This window comes from Siphateles boraxobius, unplaced genomic scaffold, assembly GCF_051911475.1.
Source record: "Siphateles boraxobius isolate OS27281-9 unplaced genomic scaffold, OSU_SipBor_1 66, whole genome shotgun sequence".
Classification (NCBI taxonomy): Eukaryota; Metazoa; Chordata; class Actinopteri; order Cypriniformes; family Leuciscidae; genus Siphateles; species Siphateles boraxobius.
Genome location: NW_027509193.1, coordinates 32,315,001 through 32,334,839, shown reverse-complemented (window position 1 = coordinate 32,334,839; position 19,839 = coordinate 32,315,001). Strand labels below are relative to the sequence as shown.

General features: G+C 38.3%; 1 protein-coding gene across 2 annotated transcripts in view; it reads right to left on the bottom strand.

Moving 5' to 3' along the window:
• Positions 1-16,360: 16,360 nt before the first annotated feature.
• LOC143722311 (uncharacterized) overlaps positions 16,361-19,839 on the bottom strand; it is a 66,152-nt gene continuing 62,673 nt past the window's right edge. For both annotated transcript variants that reach the window (XM_077213649.1, XM_077213648.1), the window contains 4 exons: positions 19,680-19,839; positions 19,349-19,597; positions 19,172-19,255; positions 16,361-18,872 (listed from right to left, as the gene is read on the bottom strand). The exon at positions 19,680-19,839 is cut by the window's right edge and continues 155 nt beyond it. In XM_077213649.1, the coding sequence (XP_077069764.1) occupies positions 18,806-18,872; positions 19,172-19,255; positions 19,349-19,597; positions 19,680-19,839 (560 nt within the window). In that variant the 3' untranslated portion in view covers positions 16,361-18,805. The remainder of the gene's footprint in view (positions 18,873-19,171; positions 19,256-19,348; positions 19,598-19,679) is intronic.

The following is a 19,839-nucleotide window of genomic DNA, read 5'->3' as shown; positions in this document are numbered from 1 at the left end:
AACGTTTTTAATAACGTTCTCATAACCAAGAAATAACGTTAATACAACGTCTAAAAAACTGGACGTTTTTAACGTTCCTAGAACATTCAGAAATAACGTTTTCATAACTTAATGGGAACGTTCTAATAACCTAAAATTGTTAGCTGTTACCCCTGAAAGGAAGTGTATCCCCGGTCGCAGGATCGCGCTCGCATTCAGCAGAACGTGCCATTGGTTTGACCAAGGTAAATGAAACGATAATACGTGAATTGTTAAAGTTATCGTTTTACTATTGTTGTTTTATCAACGAGGTTTAGCAAAGACAGCTATCACATGGCCCATCTATCAAAATTAATTAATCTATTCTTCTGAAGGCTAACGATCATCGAACTTCATTGCACTGAATTGAGAATGTCTAAGTTAGTTACTAAAAACCAAGACGACCATACCGTTTCACTCATAAAGCAAACAGCCTTTGGATATTAAATTGTTCTGAAACCCCCTTTCCATGGTGAATTATTATCAAAATGATTTAATAATGCATTGCACTTAAATAGCAGGCTGGTCAATGTCATACACAAAAAGTGATTGCACAGATGATGCCTATCATCAAGTGTTTTATTTTGGGAATAATTTACATCATGTCTAATAACAGCAGTGAATATGGACACATTTCTTGTTTTCTGACAATAGTTGTAGTGGGATACAGATTGTTTCAGACCGTATTTTCGACCTGCCAAAATATGTATCCCCCCTCTAAAATCTACAGATGATGGCCTATCATCAAGTGTTTTATTTTGGGAATAATTTACATCATGTCTAATAACAGCAGTGAATATGGACACATGTCTTGTTTCCCGACAAAAGTTGTAGTGGGATACAGATTTTTTCAGACTGTATTTTCGACCTGCCAAAATATGTATCCCCCCTCTAAAATCTACAGATGATGGCCTATCAAGTGTTTTATTTTATGAATACTTTACATCATGTCTAATAACAGCAGTGAATATGGACACATGTCTTGTTTCCCGACAAAAGTTGTAGCGGGATACAGATTGTTTCAGACCGTATTTTCGACCTGCCAAAATATGTATCCCCCCTCTAAAATCTACAGATGATGCCTATCATCAAGTGTTTTATTTTGGGAATAATTTACATCATGTCTAATAACAGCAGTGAATATGGACACATTTTTTGTTTTCTGACAATAGTTGTAGTGGGATACAGATTTTTTCAGACCGTATTTTCGACCTGCCAAAATATGTATCCCCCCTCTAAAATCTACAAATAATGGCCTATCATCAAGTGTTTTTTTTTTTTGTGTGAATACTTTACATCATGTCTAATAACATCAGTGAATATGGACAAATTTCTTGTTCACTGACAAATGTTTTAGTGGGATACAGATTTTTTCAGACCGTTTTTCAAACCTGCTATAAAAAGTACCCCCTCTCCATATTTCGCAGATGATGGCATATCAAAGTCTCCAATTCCAGTGGTGCCAAGACAGCAAGGAAAGCCCCCCACCATCCATCCTCGCCACATTCTACAGAGATACTATAGAGCAGGGATGGGCAACTCCGGTCCTCGAGAGCCACTGTCCTGCAGAGTTTAGCTCCAACCCTGACAAAAATTATTTTTTAAGTAATCCTGAAAACATTGATTAGCTTGTTCAGGTGTGTTTAATTAGGGTTGGAGCTAAACTCTGCAGGACAGTGGCCCTCGAGGACCGGAGTTGCCCATCCCTGCTATAGAGAGTGTTTCAGTCAGGTCCTCCGACCGCAGCGAATAGTGAAGACAGCTAGTAAGATCATAGGAACTGCACTCCCACCAATCTATGACATCTACAATGCTCACTGTATTTTGAGGGCCGACAGCATCATGAAGGACTCTACACACCCACTTCACCATTCTACCATTTCTACCTCTGGCAGGAGGTACCAGAGCATTCGTGCTGCCACCACCAGACTATGAAACTGTTTCAGTTTCTCCTCAACACTCTAAACACTAAAGCTCCTGCAAAATTAACATCAAACACTTCCATACACCAGAACACTTATACTCCCCTTTTGCATCTAGGAATTCTTAAAGCTTAATCCTTAACTTGAAGTGAGTCTCCAGTACACTTTCAGTTTTAATGTATAATAGGATACACACAGTAGATCCAGTGTCCACTTTCTTCATCACTTGAATGTACAAAATATAAAGTAACACATTAACTTTGGCAACTGTTTTTGACGTGCTGTATACATACTAGGTATTAGTTTATTAATCAATTGAAAGAAAGTTAATTTGCAATTATTTTATTAATCAATATATTGTAAGCCATTTTTCAAGCAAAAAAATAATAGTTTTAAGATAAGAAGACACAAACTTGGAAGGTGTAATGTAATACAACAAGATTTAATGAATAAATTCCTCCAGAACAATAATGTACACAAAACTAAGGAGTACAAGTAGTACACAGGAAGGCCTCCTCTCAAGACCTCCAAGGTCTTGGACGGTTCTTGATTATGTTATGGTTATTTGTCTGTTAATGTTACTTTGCTTCTAGTGTTCCTGCCCATCATCCTGCCTATCTGTGTCACAGTGTCTGGTTGTGTTTCCCTGGGGTTCACTAGAGGTCCTCGTTTTCACGGTGTCATTCACTATAGACTACATTTCCCAGCATTCTGTTCTGCCACTCATCTGTTCATTGCACACAGCTGTTCCCCAGCACCTTGTTAGTTCTGTGTGTATATATACCCTCTCTGTTTTAGTGTCTGTCACGACACACAAGAGAGAGAGAGAGAGAGCAGATCCAAGTGCAGTTAGATATATTTATTTGGGGTAATCCGTAAAGCGTAATCCAGTCCAGGCAAAGGTCAAAATCCATAAAGCAATCCAAGACTGAAATAAAACAAGAACAGCCAAGACTTCCGAAGTAGTGTGACATATAACAAGAACTCTGTGACAAACACTAAAACAGACAGGGAATATTTACACACAACTAACAAGGTGATGGGAAACAGCTGTGTGCAATGAACAGATGAGTGGCAGAACAGAATGCTGGGAAATGTAGTCTATAGTGAATGACACCGTGAAAACGAGGAGCTCTAGTGAAACCCAGGGAAACACAACCAGACACTGTGACAATCTGTACCTGTGAGAGTTATTTAAGTAAACATGTATGAAGTGAAGCCTTTGATTCAGCCTTCTCCTTCAACCCGCACACAACACCGTGACAGAAGAACCGACCGCTCAAAATGGACCATGGGTTGAAAATAATCGTCCTGGCCCAGGTGAGCCAAAATCTTCTAGAGTTTTCCCTAGGCTTTTGCCACATTGCTGCCAACAGCACCATCGAAGACGAGCACCTGTGCACATTGTTCCGGATCAGGGCCCCATTTATAACCAGCCTTTAGACCTCCCAGACACCACCGGTCTGGATTGGAGGGTGACCGTCATCCGGTGTCTGGAGAGTGTCGAGTCTTGATCCGGCCTGTCCCAGAGCCTAGCCCAGAGCTTCCACCGCTGGTCCCGTCCAGCACAGAGCCCTCACCGCTGGCGCCGTCCAGCCCAGAGCCCTCAACGCTGGTCCCGTCCAGCACAGAGCCTTCACCGCTGGCGCCGTCCAGCCCAGAGCCCTCAGGGCTGGCGCCGTCCAGCCCAGAACCCTCACCGCTGGCGCCGTCCAGCCCAGAGCCCTCACCGCTGGCGCCGTCCATCCCAGAGCCTTCACTGCTGGTCCCGTCCAGCACAGAGCCTTCACCGCTGGTCCCGTCCAGCACAGAGCCTTCACCGCTGGTCCCGTCCAGCACAGAGCCTTCACCGATGGTCCCGTCCAGCACAGAGCCTTCACCGCTGGCCCCATCCAGCCCAGAGACGACTTCACAGCTGGCCCCGTCCAGCCCAGAGACGACTTCACAGCTGGCCCCGTCCAGCCCAGAGACGACTTCACAGCTGGCCCCGTCCAGCCCAGAGACGACTTCACCGCTGGCCCCGTCCAGCCCAGAGACTTCTTCACCGCTGGCCCCGGCCCCGTCCAGCCCAGAGACTTCTTCACCGCTGGCCCCGTCCAGCCCAGAGACTTCTTCACCGCTGGCCACGGGCGCCGTCCAGCCTAGAGCCTTCGCCGCTGGTCTCTTCCAGCCCAGAGCTAGAGACTGTCCCAGAGCCTTTTTTGGACACTGTCACACCCCCCAAGTATTTTTTTGGGGGGTGGGGGCAATAGGTCCTCGCTGTGGCCGCCCAAAAGTCCACGGCCGCCAGAAAAATCAGCACTGCCACGGCCGCCCGAAGACCCTGCTCCGCCCTGGCAGCCTACTCGTCCTGCTCCGCCCTGGCAGCCTGCTCGTCCTGCTCCGCCCTGACAGCCTGCTCGTCGTGCTCCGCCCTGGAGGCTCCCCGCTCCTGTGAGGCCAGGCCTGGTTCAGCCTTCAGGGTGCTCACCCCCCCACCCATAATGTTCCTAGGCGTGAGGTCACACCTACCGGGAGGGGGGAGCATTGCACCAATCTGGGGGGAGCATTGCCACTCAAACATTGCACCAATCTGTCTTAGTCTTCACTACACTATGTCACTACACACTTCCCTCATGTCTCCACACCTGAACTCACTCCCTCATTACCCACCTGTTCATCGTCATCATCATCTGTGTCACCTGTCCTCACCTTGTTAGTGTTCATTTGTATCTGTATTTAGTCTCCTTCTGTTCAGTTAGTCTTGGCTGGTTCTCGATTATGTTATGGTCTTGTTATTCGTCTGTTAATGTTACTTTGTTTTTTCTGAGTGTTCCTGCATGCCCGTCATCCTGGCTATCTGTACCTGTGAGAGTTAAGTAAACTGTTTGAATTGAAGCCTTTGATTCAGCCTTCTCCTTCAACCCGCACACAACACCGTGACAAATACAAGAAAATTCTTAATAACTTTATCACAAAACATATTTCATTTCACATTTCTTAAGTTTGATTTACCCAACTCAAATCTGCCTCAGGCCCTTCTGCTCCACAAAAGTGACATATATCAGTCAGGTCATCTTAGAAACAAAATAAAAAACACAGAGCATGCATCTATAATTCATAATTTTTCACACATGATGCAAGTATTCACAAAATAAAACACTTGATAGGCCATTATCTGTAGATTTTAGAGGGGGGATACATATTTTGGCAGGTAGAAAATACAGTCTGAAAAAATCTGTATCCCACTACAACTATTGTCAGGAAACAAGAAATGTGTCCATATTCACTGCTGTTATTAGACATGATGTAAAGTATTCACAAAATAAAACACTTGATGATAGGCATCATCTACAATCACTTTTTGTGTATGACATCGACCACCCTACTATTTAGGTGCAATGCATTAATAAATCATTTTGATAATAATTCACCATGGAAAGGGGGTTTCAGAACAATTTAATATCCAAAGGCTGTTTGCTTTATGTGTGAAACGATATGGTCGTCTTGGTTTTCAGTAACTAGACATTCTCAATAGAGTGCAATGAAGTTCGATCGTTAGCCTTCAGAAGAATAGATTAATTAATTTTGATAGATGGGCCATGTGATAGCTGTCTTTGCTAAACCTCGATGATAAAACAACAATAGTAAAACGATAACTTAAACAATTCACGTATTATCGTTTCATTTACCTTGGTCAAACCAATGACACGCGTTCAGCTGAATGCGAGCGCGATCCAGCGACCAGGGATACACTTCCTTTCAGGGGTATAGTACCTTGGCACGACACCTGGAAGAAGACCTCAATAGTTCTGTCCACATATTGCCTATAGATGTCCCTCGATCTACTATTAAGATGCAGAAACATTACACATCACATGATCAACATTTTAGGGGAAATCACATAATGTATACTTAAAACATGCAATATATACTATATTGCTATATACTATATATACTATATTGCAGTGTTGGGCAGTAGCGTCGCTACAAGTAGTGACGCTACTAGTTTAACTACATTTCTCAGTAGCGTGGTGGTAGCGTCGCTGTTTTCTGAATCAAATAGCTTTTCAGTAGCGAAGCTCTTTTTTTGATCAAGTAGTGCGGTAGCATCCACACAAGCTAACGTTACATTTTCCCAAGCATTTCTAAAGCTCAAGCTCAAATCGGAAATAAAACTGCTAAGTATCACTGATGCTGGATCAGTTAGGTACGGTGACCTCTTCTTCTTCTTCTTGTTTTACGGTGGTTGGCAACCATATATAGGGCCATATGATTTCATTAAGTTACCGCAATACGGAAAACATGGACTGAATTGCGATATCCATGCATAAAAACAAAATTTACTGTATAACGCGGAATTTCACGGAATTTTTCAGATCTTGGATGAAAAGAAGGTAAGTAAAGTTAGCCTAAACTTAAATAAAATCGCGATATAGACTAGTGTCAGTGAATATTAAACCGCTTAAAGAGTATTTTAAAAGGAATCATGCATGTGCTGCGTGTCTCTGTGAATGAATGGCTCAGACGCGCGGATTCATTTACCACACACTAATTAGTGTGTGGTAAACACATAACGTTCCCCTAACGTTAGTTTTTGGTTCCCGTTTGGTTATTTTTTTGGGAACCAAATACTAACGTTAGGGGAACGTTGTTTTTAGGTTTTATTTTTATGTAACCATAAAACAACGTTCCCAGAACGATGCAGGGTGGTTACTTTTAATTAACCCAAAAATAACTTATAAAGAACGTTCCCTAATGGTTATTCTTAAGTTATTGTTTTGCAACCAGAAAACAAGGTTCTCAGAACGTTGTTGGAAGGTTATTTTTTGAATAACCTCAAAACAACTTATAAAGAACGTTGCCTAATGATTATTTTTAAAGTTATTGTTTTGTTCCCAGAACCTTCCATAATGTGATCATGCAATAAATGCTACAATGACTTGTGTATCAATAATGCGCTTATTTTCTGGGGCGGCATATAGAAATGCACATAATGGATTACATAGCCTATTTATTTTCGTTTTGAATTGTTTTGTTTAAAAGACATTTCAAGCATTCTATAGTTCCTCATGTCTGTGAGGCATACCTGAGTTTCGGTTAATTTATGATGAGATGTGCTCTCCAGTTCACGCAATGCAATCGCGCCCGCGCCTCCATGTCATGATAATATTGTCTGCTATATGTTTGATTCTTATTTATTACATCCAGACAATCGGTTGATGAAAATTTTATTAAAATTAAGATACAATTTATACAAAACGAAATTCACTTTAAAGAAAGGCTTTCCACAAAACAAAACTTAATGAAGTGGTCAAAATCATGTCTGACCCATCATGTCTCCCGATATATTGCTCATCATGCTGTTCAATTTTCATAATCAGCAGATGGACAAAAATAACATTATAATAGTTTAACAAATATGAAACTAAATGTGCTTATTTAATGGCTGCCTACATTAGTTTCATATTTGTTAAACTATTATAGAACGGGTCATAGATCTCCAAAATTAGTTTAAAATTCGTAATTTAATATTTATGAGATTTTTTTTAAGTAATGTTCTAATTCTAGATATTTATATTTGTAAATGCTGCAATGCATGCTTTTGACGTGGTTTAATCAATGGCCGTGCGCGTGAACTTTCGAGTCGCTTTCAAACACTGGAGCAGCGCAGAGTTGCCATGGAAATGGCGCGGGACCACTGCGAATGACAAGCAGCAAAACTCCCTCTCTAGCTGTTGTTTTCACTGATTTCAGGTGAGATTAGTCTCCAAAATCACACAAATAAAACACACAACTGTTCTTGACACTTCTCTTACTTGTAATTGACACACTTTTGTTGAATATTTACTTTATATACATGCATATATTATAGGTTAATATTAAACATAAATAAGAAACTATATAGGTTACGTTTTCTTTAAATTGCAATCTAAATAAAAAAATAGAAACATTTAGATTCTGCAAAGGCAAACTTAAAATTTGCTAAATGATGTTGTGATGTCATTGTCTGATAATGGGAGGGAGTTCCTCAATATAGGCTATATATATGCTTTGCATCACATAAATAAATGATATTAAAAAGTATATTCAAGTAGAAAACCATTATTTTAAATTGTAATAATATTTTTCTGTATTTTTGATTAAATAAATGCAGGCTTGATGCAAATAAGGGACTTCTTAAAAAAATAGTGTGCAATTTTCTCTGGAGCCGCCTCATAAAACAGCTCGCGAGAAACAATTTCTTTTTCGCGGATTATCACCTTTGCTTTAACAGTCGAAAACATGCAAAAATTATGACAACATTTCGTTGAGTAGCGTACTCTAAACAAAATTACCCCATTGTAAAAATGCATTGAGTGAGCAAACCTTTACATGAGATTAATGTTTGTCAAAAAAATTGTCTTTTTATTTTTAAATTGTGCATTTATGTTTCAACATCATTGTGCATGTTTCTGTGATTTGTTTATGACAAGTTATCGTTTTTATAGTCTTCCCCATTCATTTCCCATTGTGACAAAAAAAAACGAACATCCCGAGTGTCTTTTACAACATAGGCCAACATAAGCTATTGTATTTTTATTTTTTACATTTCTAGTAACTCCCTCGGCCGCTCTATTAAAAACACTTCACTTATTTATTTATTCAGTCATTTACTGCCGGGGTACAATAACGAAAGGTATTTTAGATGTAGGCTATACATAACATTTTTTTAAAAATAAGAAAATATATAAAGTTTATAAAATTACATAGTTTATAAATTATCACTCGCGTGGCAAGCCCGCGAAAGAATGCATATAAAGCTGCGGTCAGTGCCCTTCGCCCACATAGCGGACATCTCTTCTGACATCTCTTCTGACTGGATCACCACGGACGACTGAGTTTTCCTGAGGTAAAGTAGGCCTACCTATTTATCAGATTATTTTATTTTCCTTAAAGACAACATTTAATTACATATAAACAAATATGTAAATTGTGTAAAACCAGCTATAAATAGGCTTTGACATTTCAAAATATGACCAGAGTAAATAATACATTATCTTAGGACACAGTTTGAACAGTTTTTTTTCTCTCAGCTATTATAACAACTAAAAATAAATAACATCCGTTTTCTCAAATGAAACAAATTAAATGGTTAAAAGGTTGTCCGACTGCCTTTTCCACACACAAACAATGACTTTCCGCCTTTTTTCAACATTAGGCCTAGTCAGTAGGGTCAGTACAGTTAAATGCCGTTAAATTCCGTTAAATATGTGTGACATCATCATTTAAACCCCCTCCACCCCTCCCCCTGCTTGACGTCATTTGCGTGATTTAAGCCCTCCCCTCCTCCCTCCGTCCGTATTAATTACGCTTTGAGTAGTCAGCAGGGCCGGCCCGAGGCATAAGCGAACTAAGCGGCTGCTGGCCACCAGGGGGCCCCCCAATCGAGTTTAATTTTTTTTTTTTTAGATGACTTAAACAAGTGACATAAATGAATGAATGAATATGAATGAATTCAAGACAAGAAAATTCTGATTTCATGATCAATATACCTGCCAACAACTGCTGCTGCTGTGTCTGCCAGCGTTTAAGTCATGCGCATAATCTAGTCAACTCGCGAGTGCATAGACAATTCGTGCGCAACTGCGCACAGTCACGGTATCGGTTTAAGTTGGAGAAAATAGCCGCAGGGGAACTTAACCTTCTTGGTGTAAGGGTAGCAGTTTGAATAAACAATAAACATAGCAGTTTGAACTCTTCTCCACTTTATTATACCACATATCAGATCACTAACTCCAAAAACCCGCGACACTCCAGTACCAAGTGCGCACGACCCATTCCTATCTACGGCAAGCCCCGAGGGGAAAAATAGATTGCATACACACATACGAGCGCCAGTACATCATTACCGGTATTATAGTAACAGACTTTGTTGGATTCTGTCATGTACAATCCAACAAAGTCTGTTACAATAATAATAATAAAAAAGATTTTGAGGACAGTTACACTGTATTGAGACAGTTGAGAAATAATAATAATATTTTTTACAGTTTTCAACAATAATTGTCATTGTCGAACCCTTGTTCTTATTATGTTTCTGATTTCTCAGTTTTGTCATTATTTTTTGCAAATAATTTATTTTATATACGTTTTCAGACAGTTTGTTTTAAGAAGTTTCAAAGAGTTAGTAAAAGAGTAAAGTAAAAGTTTCAACTTTTTTATTTAAGTAGGCATCTTTTTTTAATTTAGTATTTATTTTGTATTAATACATAACCTCACTGTATTCATTTATAATGTATCATTATTGCGTGACATTTGTGTCAATAATTGTCAAGCACAGGTGACTTCGCGTAGTGGGAGGGGGCCCCCAAATCAAATTCTGCTTAGGGCCCCCAAAAGGCTCGGGCCGGCTCTGGTAGTCTGTATCCATTAATGAAACATTTTTAACTCGTATAGAGGCCCATCACACATATTCAGCATTGTTTATAGTTTTTCTCTTTGTCTTGTGTCCGCAGCAGATATACTGTACACCCCAAAAGTTCTTTTAAGAGCTAAGACAGTCAGTTATTTTGGTTTTGTAAGTAAATGTTTTGACTAACAATCAAACAAGTTTTCAGTATTTATTGGCATAATGCAGCATACCTGCAACATGAAACTTAAGGACTGTTACCAGGTTTGATTCATATATTTTTTAATTTCTTTGTTTTATTAGAAACAAAAACTAACGTTCTCGGAACCAAAAACTAACGTTCCGAGAACGTTCTGGGAACCAAAAACTAACTTTCTGAGAACCAAAAACTAACTTTCTGAGAACCAAAAACTAACTTTCTGAGAACCAAAAACTAACTTTCTGAGAACCAAAAACTAACTTTCTGAGAACCAAAAACTAACGTTCTGAGAACATTCTGGGAACCAAAAACTAACGTTCTGAAAACGTTAAGAAAACTTTCCTGGCTAACCAAAAACAAACCATAAAAAATAACGTTCTGAGAACCAAACACTAACGTTCTGAGAACGTTCTGGGAACCAAAATCTAACGTTCCGAGAACGTTCTGGGAACCAAAAATTGTTAGCTGGGAAGCACCCATGACGCTTGCGATGTTTTCAGTAATGGATCGATGAACTTCATCTACACACAGCCGCTCAGAGAGTCACTTTAGCAGCATTTTAGCTTGATTTGAGAAAAACTATCGTCATATCAAAAAAACAAAACAAAACAGAGACTCAAAGGTCTAGCTACATGGCAACCTGTCAAAATAAAAGGTTGGTTTTAACCTTTGAAGATAGTTTTGCTTAAATCATAAGGCCTACATTTTAAATAATTGGTCATTACAATTTAAACCATTAAAAAAAACTATTTTATAGAGCCCTTAAAATGTAATTTATTTAAAAATGTTAATAAATTATTGTTAAATTATACACGTTTCATGATTTCAATTAATGACACGTTTTTGATTACTAAAATGTTATTTAAGCATTAAAATGGGAGTCCAGAAAAATGAAAACAAAATAAAACTGAATTTGGAATGTGGGAAAAAATAAATTGGATTTCATAGGGCCCTACAAACCAGCTTTTTGGTGCATTACCACCTTCTGCTCCGTATGGTGTGACATCACGTACCAGTATCAATCCTTGGGCTGACACGTGAAAAATGGAAAAAGATCCACACACTCTTGACACCTGGTTTTGTTATAGTTTTATATAGTTATATGGTTTTATATAGTTATGTTTTTTTTTTGCCAAATTGGTTTGGAACAGTTGTTGAATAAACAATTGAACTGACAAATTATGCCTGCCTATATGTTTGATTGACAATTTTATTGATCACTAAGATAGCTCTGACTTGGAATTAAGTTGGTTCAATATAAAAATTTAATTTGAAAAAGTAGCTTTAGATGTAGTAAACTACTTTTGCCATATTGCTGTAGCTTAGCTTGCTACATTTCCCAGGGTGGTAGCTTCAGTGTAGTGCAGCTACATTTAATGTAGAGTTACTGCTAGCTTAGCTCGCTACATTTTCTCAGTAGCTTGCCCAACACTGCTATATTGCATGCATATTGCATACTATATACATGCAATATATACTATAAAATATTGCATGCAGCATGACACATTATTGCCTAAACAGTGACTTTTTACATGCATCCACACACACACACACACACACACACACACACACACACACACACACACACACACACACACACACACACACACACACACACACACACACACACACACACACACACACACACACACACACACACACACGGTTCAGTGCCAGGCAGTGCTTGTCCATTTCTCACAGGTAACAGGTAAGTCAATGGATGCATGGGTCACTTCTTTATTCTGAAATAAAACTTAGACAGATCAGTAATGAATATGTACATGTAAATTAGGATTACAGTTTTTTTATTCGCTTTTGGTACTATTTTCACAAGTAAGATGTACAGTTTCAAAACTCTTAGTGCTAATATCACTACAGATCATCAAAAGTGCACTTTTTTCAAACATGTCATGATATTTTCAATTGTGTTAGTACAATTCACAAAATCACAAAGTATCCTTTTCACAAAACAAAATAAGTGTTTCATCTACATAAATGTTTCATTCACAGTAACTGCCTTTCATAAAGCTCTTATTATAACACTTTTGTTTTGCATCTCTTTTTGTTCAGTTTAATACATTTGTTTATTATTTAACCCAACTAATCTTAATGGTTAATCAATGAATCATTTGGTACACCTATAGATTTCTATAGATATTGTTTCTATATACAGTTTCTATGGAACTTGTTTGCAATTTCCGATATGGATAACCAAATGAATTCTTTTTACATAAGTGATTTATAGATAATAACCACCACTGTGTGTGTGTGTGTGTGTGTTTGTGTGTGTGTGTGTGTGTGTGTGTGTGTGTGTGTGTGTGTGTGTGTGTGTGTGTGTGTGTGTGTGTGTGTGTGTGTGTGTGTGTGTGTGTGTGTGTGAGAGAGAGAGAGAGAGAGAGAGAGAGAGAGAGAGAGAGAGAGAGAGAGAGAGAGAGAGAGAGAGAAAGAGAGACAGAGTTACAGAGAAATTTGCCATTTGTGAAAACACTGTAAAGTATAATAGAGTATAAGGGAGAGGAAACGGTCAATGACTGTAAAAAATTAGATTGATTAGAGATGCATCAGTAGAAGGGAGACAGATGGCATCAAATACAGCATTTTACAGTATGCCATACATACAGTGATACTGTAAACAGATTACCATGGTAGAGACTGCCACATTACTGTAACACAACCTTCATCTGTAAAGGTCCACCACAGATTCAGTCAAATGGTATAGAGTGAAATCATTTACTGTATTGCCAGCAAAATCTGTTCTAGCTCAGAGCCTCATGGCTGTCATACTTCATCACAGCTTTTGATAACACACTGCAGATGCTATTACAAACATTATGGATTTAATTACATAATTTAGGTAATGCACGTGTATTTTCTAATCTAGGCAATTCTAGGCAACTGTATCCTGTATTACTGTAATTATTTCAGCAACAAGGGTGATTTGAAACATGTGTCTTGCATTGTTTGCTGTTGGATGAACTGATTGTTAAAAGTACTAAATTGAAAGAAGATCATACTGTTGTGTTTCTGTGATTAAACAAAATGTTCTCATTAAAAAATTACAATAATCTTGTGTTTGAAACAATGATTATGTGGACTGAAAAATGTATAACTGTAATGAAAGCATGGGATCATGTTTTGAAAGAATGACTAGCTGTGTTACAAGTGTGATCAGTTTGGATTTTTGTACTAAGAGTTTTGAAAATGTACACCTTACTTGTGAAAATAGTACCAAACAGAATAAAAACAAACTGTAAGACGGTTTTAGAGAGGGACACAATAACCTATTCTTATCGTTCTTTCTCATTTTAAATTTGCCCAAAAACAGAAAGGAGTAAAAACAAGAATTTGCATGTAAAACAAAAAATAAAAAATCACTTTATTGTAAATGATCTGCTCAGTGTGGCGCAGTTCTTGTGTTGTAAACAAAAGCAAATGATGCAAGATATATCATAATGATGACAGAAGACGCTAGAGGTGCAAGACCTACAGTATAAAACAAAAACCAATTGGATACCCCTTTATTTGTTTACATCAGTATACACATAAAGACATGTTTATATTAATGTACACAAATATTGACCTATAATAGAATATCATTTATGTAAATCACATAACTATTCAGTCTGTAACAGCATTAAATTAAAATACAGTACTCTGTAACTCTACCTCGGATTTCATTTGTATCTTGTGTAATGAATGACAAAGAGCACTTTGTATGTTATAATAATAATAATAATACATTTAATTTTTAGGCGCCTTTCAGACCACCAAAGGTCACCTTACAACAAACAAAATAAAAGTAAAAATAGTATAAGCTAATTAAAAAATAATTATAATATTTAGCAGGCTAATGCTGATGGGGGGAGGTGCTTAAAGATTATAGGCCTACTTGACGAGATGAGTTTTGAGTGTGGTTATGAACTGTGAAATGGAGTCTATGGCACGAATATGAGGGGGAAGAGAATTCCAGAGTTTTGGTGCAGCATGGGAGAAGGCCCTTGCTCACATTGTGGACAGTCTGATGTCTGGGGTTGCCAGTAATCCTGCTGATGATGAACGGAGTGAGCCCATGGGTATGCAAGTCTGTAGTAATTCTGTGATATATGAGGGGGCGAGGTTGTGCAGAGCTTTGAATGTCATTAACAAGACCTTGAAGGTGATTCGTTGTGATATGGGGAGCCAGTGCAGTTGAATCAGCAGGGGTGTGACATGATCGGTAGACTTGGTACGGGTAATGATGCGTGCAGCTGAGTTTTGGAGGAGTTGGAGCTGGTGGAGTAATTTATTGGGGATTCCTTGCAGGATCGCATTGCAATAGTCGATCCGAGAGGTCACCAGGGTGTTGACAAGAACTTCAGTGGAGTGGTGCGAAAGTGAGGGACGCAGTCTGGAGATGCTTCTGAGATGAAAATAAGCCGTCCGACAGACATTATTGATGTGGTTGGAAAATGAAAGGGTACTGTCCAAAATAACTCCAAGGCTCTTTACCTGTTTAGAGACTGGTATGACATCCTACCCAATGGAAACTGATGAAAGGTTGGATTTTAAGAGTGTGGATGGAGTGCCAATGAGCAGTAGCTCTGTTTTGTTACTGTTTAGTTGGAGATAATTGGTAGTCATCCATGCCTGGATGTCGTGAATACAGGTGGTGAGGGTGTTTAAGGGAAGTGTGTTTGTATCATGTATATATGTGCAGCTGAAATGTGGGGATGAGAATGATTTGATGGTATGAACAGATCCGATGAAGGATAACTTTGCATAGATAAGATCAGATTATTCTACTCTCTCCATGCGTAAAGTCTGAGATATCACGTTCCAGAACAACCATCTCCTGATGTAGATGAATATCTTGAATTTCAGAGGCATTTTAACTGTATAATAACAGATACAGTGAAAGCACACTCTCAATGTTTTTGTTTGGGTTTTTCAAAGCGAGTGACATCTATTATGTCAGCTTGAACTTTGCACATTGTTAAAACAATTATGATATAATCATGTATAATACATATTGGAAACCCCCACTGTACGCACAACAAGTTCACACAATCACAAATATGGTTCATAGATTATTTTAACTAAACTTCTAGTGAAGCATGCAAAATGTCACACAGCAACGCAGCCAAAAGATCTCCTCTCAAAATGTAATTCCTAGCAGAAAAAAATACACATATTTTATACATTTGAATGGCCTGAAAACCAGGAGGTTCTAGTTTCAAACTTGTTAATGACCTGCAGGAATCCTGTCATAAAGCAACGCTGTGGGAGAGAATATACTGTAAAAGCAAGGTTTTTTGCTTCTGTAAATCTTGTTCGGTTCACGCACACCTCACAGAAGAAGATCATGATGTTGCTAAATTTGTTGTTTCATGAAAATAGATGGCCAGAAGTTTTTTTCAGCTCACTCATACTGAGAGATGAGGATGAAGCTCTTGATGTGATGAGAAGGTTGATGTTGCAGAAAACACGAGAACAGCAGAAAAGAGGAATGATGAACGATTTCTGCATCTTTACAAAACAGTAAAATCATCATGGTAACAGCTACGATCATCATAAACTCTGAAGAGGAAATTACAAGTGCACTTATCGTCCCCCTTAATGTGCATCTCGATCAGATAACTGCTACTATTAGACAAAGACATCTCAAAAACTAAGTTCAGTAGCTTTGAATTCATAAAGACTAAAACTCTCAGTCTCCTCGTGAATGACGACTCGATCTATCAGACATAGAGAAAATAAAGCGTGAAATCAAGTGGGACAGAACATGATTATCACTGAATTTTTTAAATAATTGAACTTTAATAGAAGACTAGCACAATATTATGTTTCAAAATGATGGATATGACACGAATATGGAAAAAGGCAGATTTTATTTCAATCAGTAACAGTTCATTACAGTATCCCCAGAAATAATAAAGCTCATATACAATTGAATGCAAAAGTCATTCTGACATTTCTGAAGAAATCTGAAAACTGGTCAAGTAACAGTGGGACATCTTCTAAACGTCCTGTTAACATTTGTAATACATTATATCTAAACTGTCTCAGTATCATAAAATTCAGGTAGAGCTAGAAGAAATAAAAACTAAATCAAGTTTTAAACTCTTCAAACTGACCAATCATTCAAAGTGTATTTTCCTGAGTATAACGTCTCTCTTGTATTCAGTCTGCAGTAAACACTAGAGTTCAGGCAGTCAAACGGTTTCTCCTCTTCTTCATGATGAAGAGATGAAGAGGAGAAGATCAGGTAATCAATGGTGTAAATGCATTACTGTATACAATAAAATATATCAATCATATATTCAGATTATGCTGATAACACACATACAGGAATATTCTAACAGGAGCCCGTCAACATCTTTTTCAGAATAAAAGTTTAACCACATTATGGTTTGTCAGTGTTGCCGTGTCGGGTTTTTTAAGATGCTCAAACAAGTTGCGCAATGTTACACACATGATGACACATCACCTTAAAACGGTTTATATCTAAACTGTTGCCATTTGTAAAAACGTGCCATAACTGCAATGCAAGGCCCACATCCAATGAAGCACAAACATCTGGAAAACATTTTAAATACAGAGATTAAATAATCTCACAAGGACTGAAAGCTGCATGCATGCCTCGGCTGTTTTCATTCATTTGTTTGTCAAGAAAAAGGACCAGAAATTCATATTATCAGTAAAGAAAACTAAAAGAAAACATGTTCATTAAAAAATAAGATTAACATAACATAATATTTTCATGACTCCAAAACTTACTAAAATAGACCACCAATTCATTTTAGGTTTTGATACATGACATATCAAACTTGAAACCTTTACATCTCGCCTGAATTAAACATGAAAAAGCCTCTATAGAAAAAACACTGGATTGCAAGACTTCGCTGATCGCAACAAAAGATTGCAGGATTGCAAATGATTCCGGTTAGCATATTTACTTTACAAGCCATAAAAATTCTAAAACAAAAATTAAATAAACTGTCACTGAGAAAAATGACTTTTAACTACTAAAACTAAATTGTAGGGAAAACTAAACTAAATTGAAAATATAAATAAAAACTAAATTCAAAACTATACACTAGACAGACACTAGCCAGTTACTATGCCACAATACTGTAGTCTATCAGACAAGGTATTCACAACAAGTAACATCTCAAAACCAATGATGATAATTGGGGTTGTGTTATTAATGAAGCCTCAGCCTTCAATTAACAACAAAAAATGTACAATGCCATTACATCTGCATTGAAAATAAAATACAAATAATGAAATGTTACTGGCTACAGAAACCCCAAATAACACAAACTTGTAATCATAAAACATATAGTTACTATATACTATAACTTATTCAAATATAATGTAAGCTAATTTAGAGTGCAGTAGGTAAGCCTTATAAAACTAACTTTGGTGAATTATTTAGCCCCATTCCGTTTGTTAGCACGTTTAGAGTGGTAGCAATTGCATGCCTGATGTTTTCCCGTTTAATTCAATACCATAGTCTTCATCCTAGCAGAAAAAGTGAGCTCACAACAACCTCTCACATACAACGAAGTGAAATCGCAGTCAACCTACGATAAATTTCGAACGCGTTTAATGTGTTAGATTAACCTAACAGAAATGATTAAACATGTTAGGTTTGACAGCACTAAATGGCACGATAATTTTCTTAATCATGATGCACACCCATGTTGATAGCTGACTATGCAATTTGCTAGGATAGGGATAAAGGCAGCCTATTATAATGTGTCCTGCTACTGGCACTTACCAGGACCTCTTGCTGATGTGAAGTTGACTCTACTCTGTGAGCTTTTTACATTTTGCTGCATCATTCTCGAGAGACTTGGCCCTCTATTCTTTTACTTTTCCCCATCCACCTTTCTCCTTACGTTGTCTGCTAGCCATTCTGTCGGCGATGTGATTTCGCCTGCAGCTCAGACTGGAAAACTGTAGCCTACATTTTTCTAACCTGACCGGCTTCCATTACAAATCTGCGACTGCGGCCGGGGACCAATCACAAACTGGCTAGTACGTAGACCGACTCTTCTTCCTCAGTTTTTTTTTTTTTTTTACACATAGCATATAAGTGATCGTATTAGTGCCCCTGCTGTTGGCTGTTCATATTGCTTTATTAGACTTTTTTGTGCCGACGGCCCTCGGTGGGACAGCCGTTCTGGACTTTTCCCGAACGCACAGATTGACAGTCCGTCCCGGCACCTGTTATCTTTTCATGAGCCTCATCTCTCTAGTCTGCATTGGTTGTTTCTCCTGCTTGTTGATTCCAGAGAGAGTTTATTATCATCACCAGATCTCAAATCGTGGGTCAGTGAGGAAGAGCTTTCTGGATTCAATTCTGTTGTTAAAGAGCCTAAAGATACAAACACGCATTGATATTAGAAACAGCAGCTGAAACAAACAAACCATCATGAACAGAAATCAGATTTGTAGACAAATTGTGCCAATGTTTTAATTTCTTTTTTAATGGATGATAAATTGTAGTAGATAGCAAAGGAAGAGCAGTAACAAAATGCCATTGAATCAAAGAGAAAGCACTTCAACTCAGTGATCGCAGTTTTATTTTTGAGCCTCATGTTTGTTGCATACTATAAGACTTCATCTCAAATAACTTTAGAAGGGAATGTGATTCTGTGACGTTCAGACACACACCTTACTGTCTTTATGTTACTGTTGCGACAGACGATACTGTAGATTCTCTGAGCCCCAGTGTCAGTGATGCTATTGCCACTAAAACTGCAAATCAAACAAACAAATCAGACAAAATGCTAAAATATTACATTATACTACAGATTATACTTCATACTTCTTTGTCTCTCAGTCACTCACTCAATGTGTTGTGCTTTGTGGAGGTTTGTGAGCAGCAGATCCAGGCTGGGATCAGTGAGACGGCACTGACTCAGATCCAGTTCAGTCAGTCCTTCAGAATATTCCAGAATCAGCGCCAGACCTCGACAGACCTGCGGCTCCAGATGAGTCTGACTGAGGTCCAGCTCGTCACCCAGAGCTCGAGAAAGAGACGCAGCTTCCTCACGACTCACACGAGCCAGAAACTGAAGCAGCAGAGATTTATCACAGCTGAAACACACAGAGAAAGAGATTTATTTTTATTATATTTCTGTCTGTCTGTGTATGAATGTAATCTGTTGATGTTTCTCACCAGAGTTTAACAGCATGTAACACTGAAAACAGCCGGTCCATTCCAGCTGTGTTAATCTCACAGTCCTGTAGAATCAGCTGTGTGTTTGTGTGTGTGTGTGTGTGAGCTCTCTGAATGACTGTGGTCATCACACGGCAGTCCTCAGTGGTCAGATGTAGAG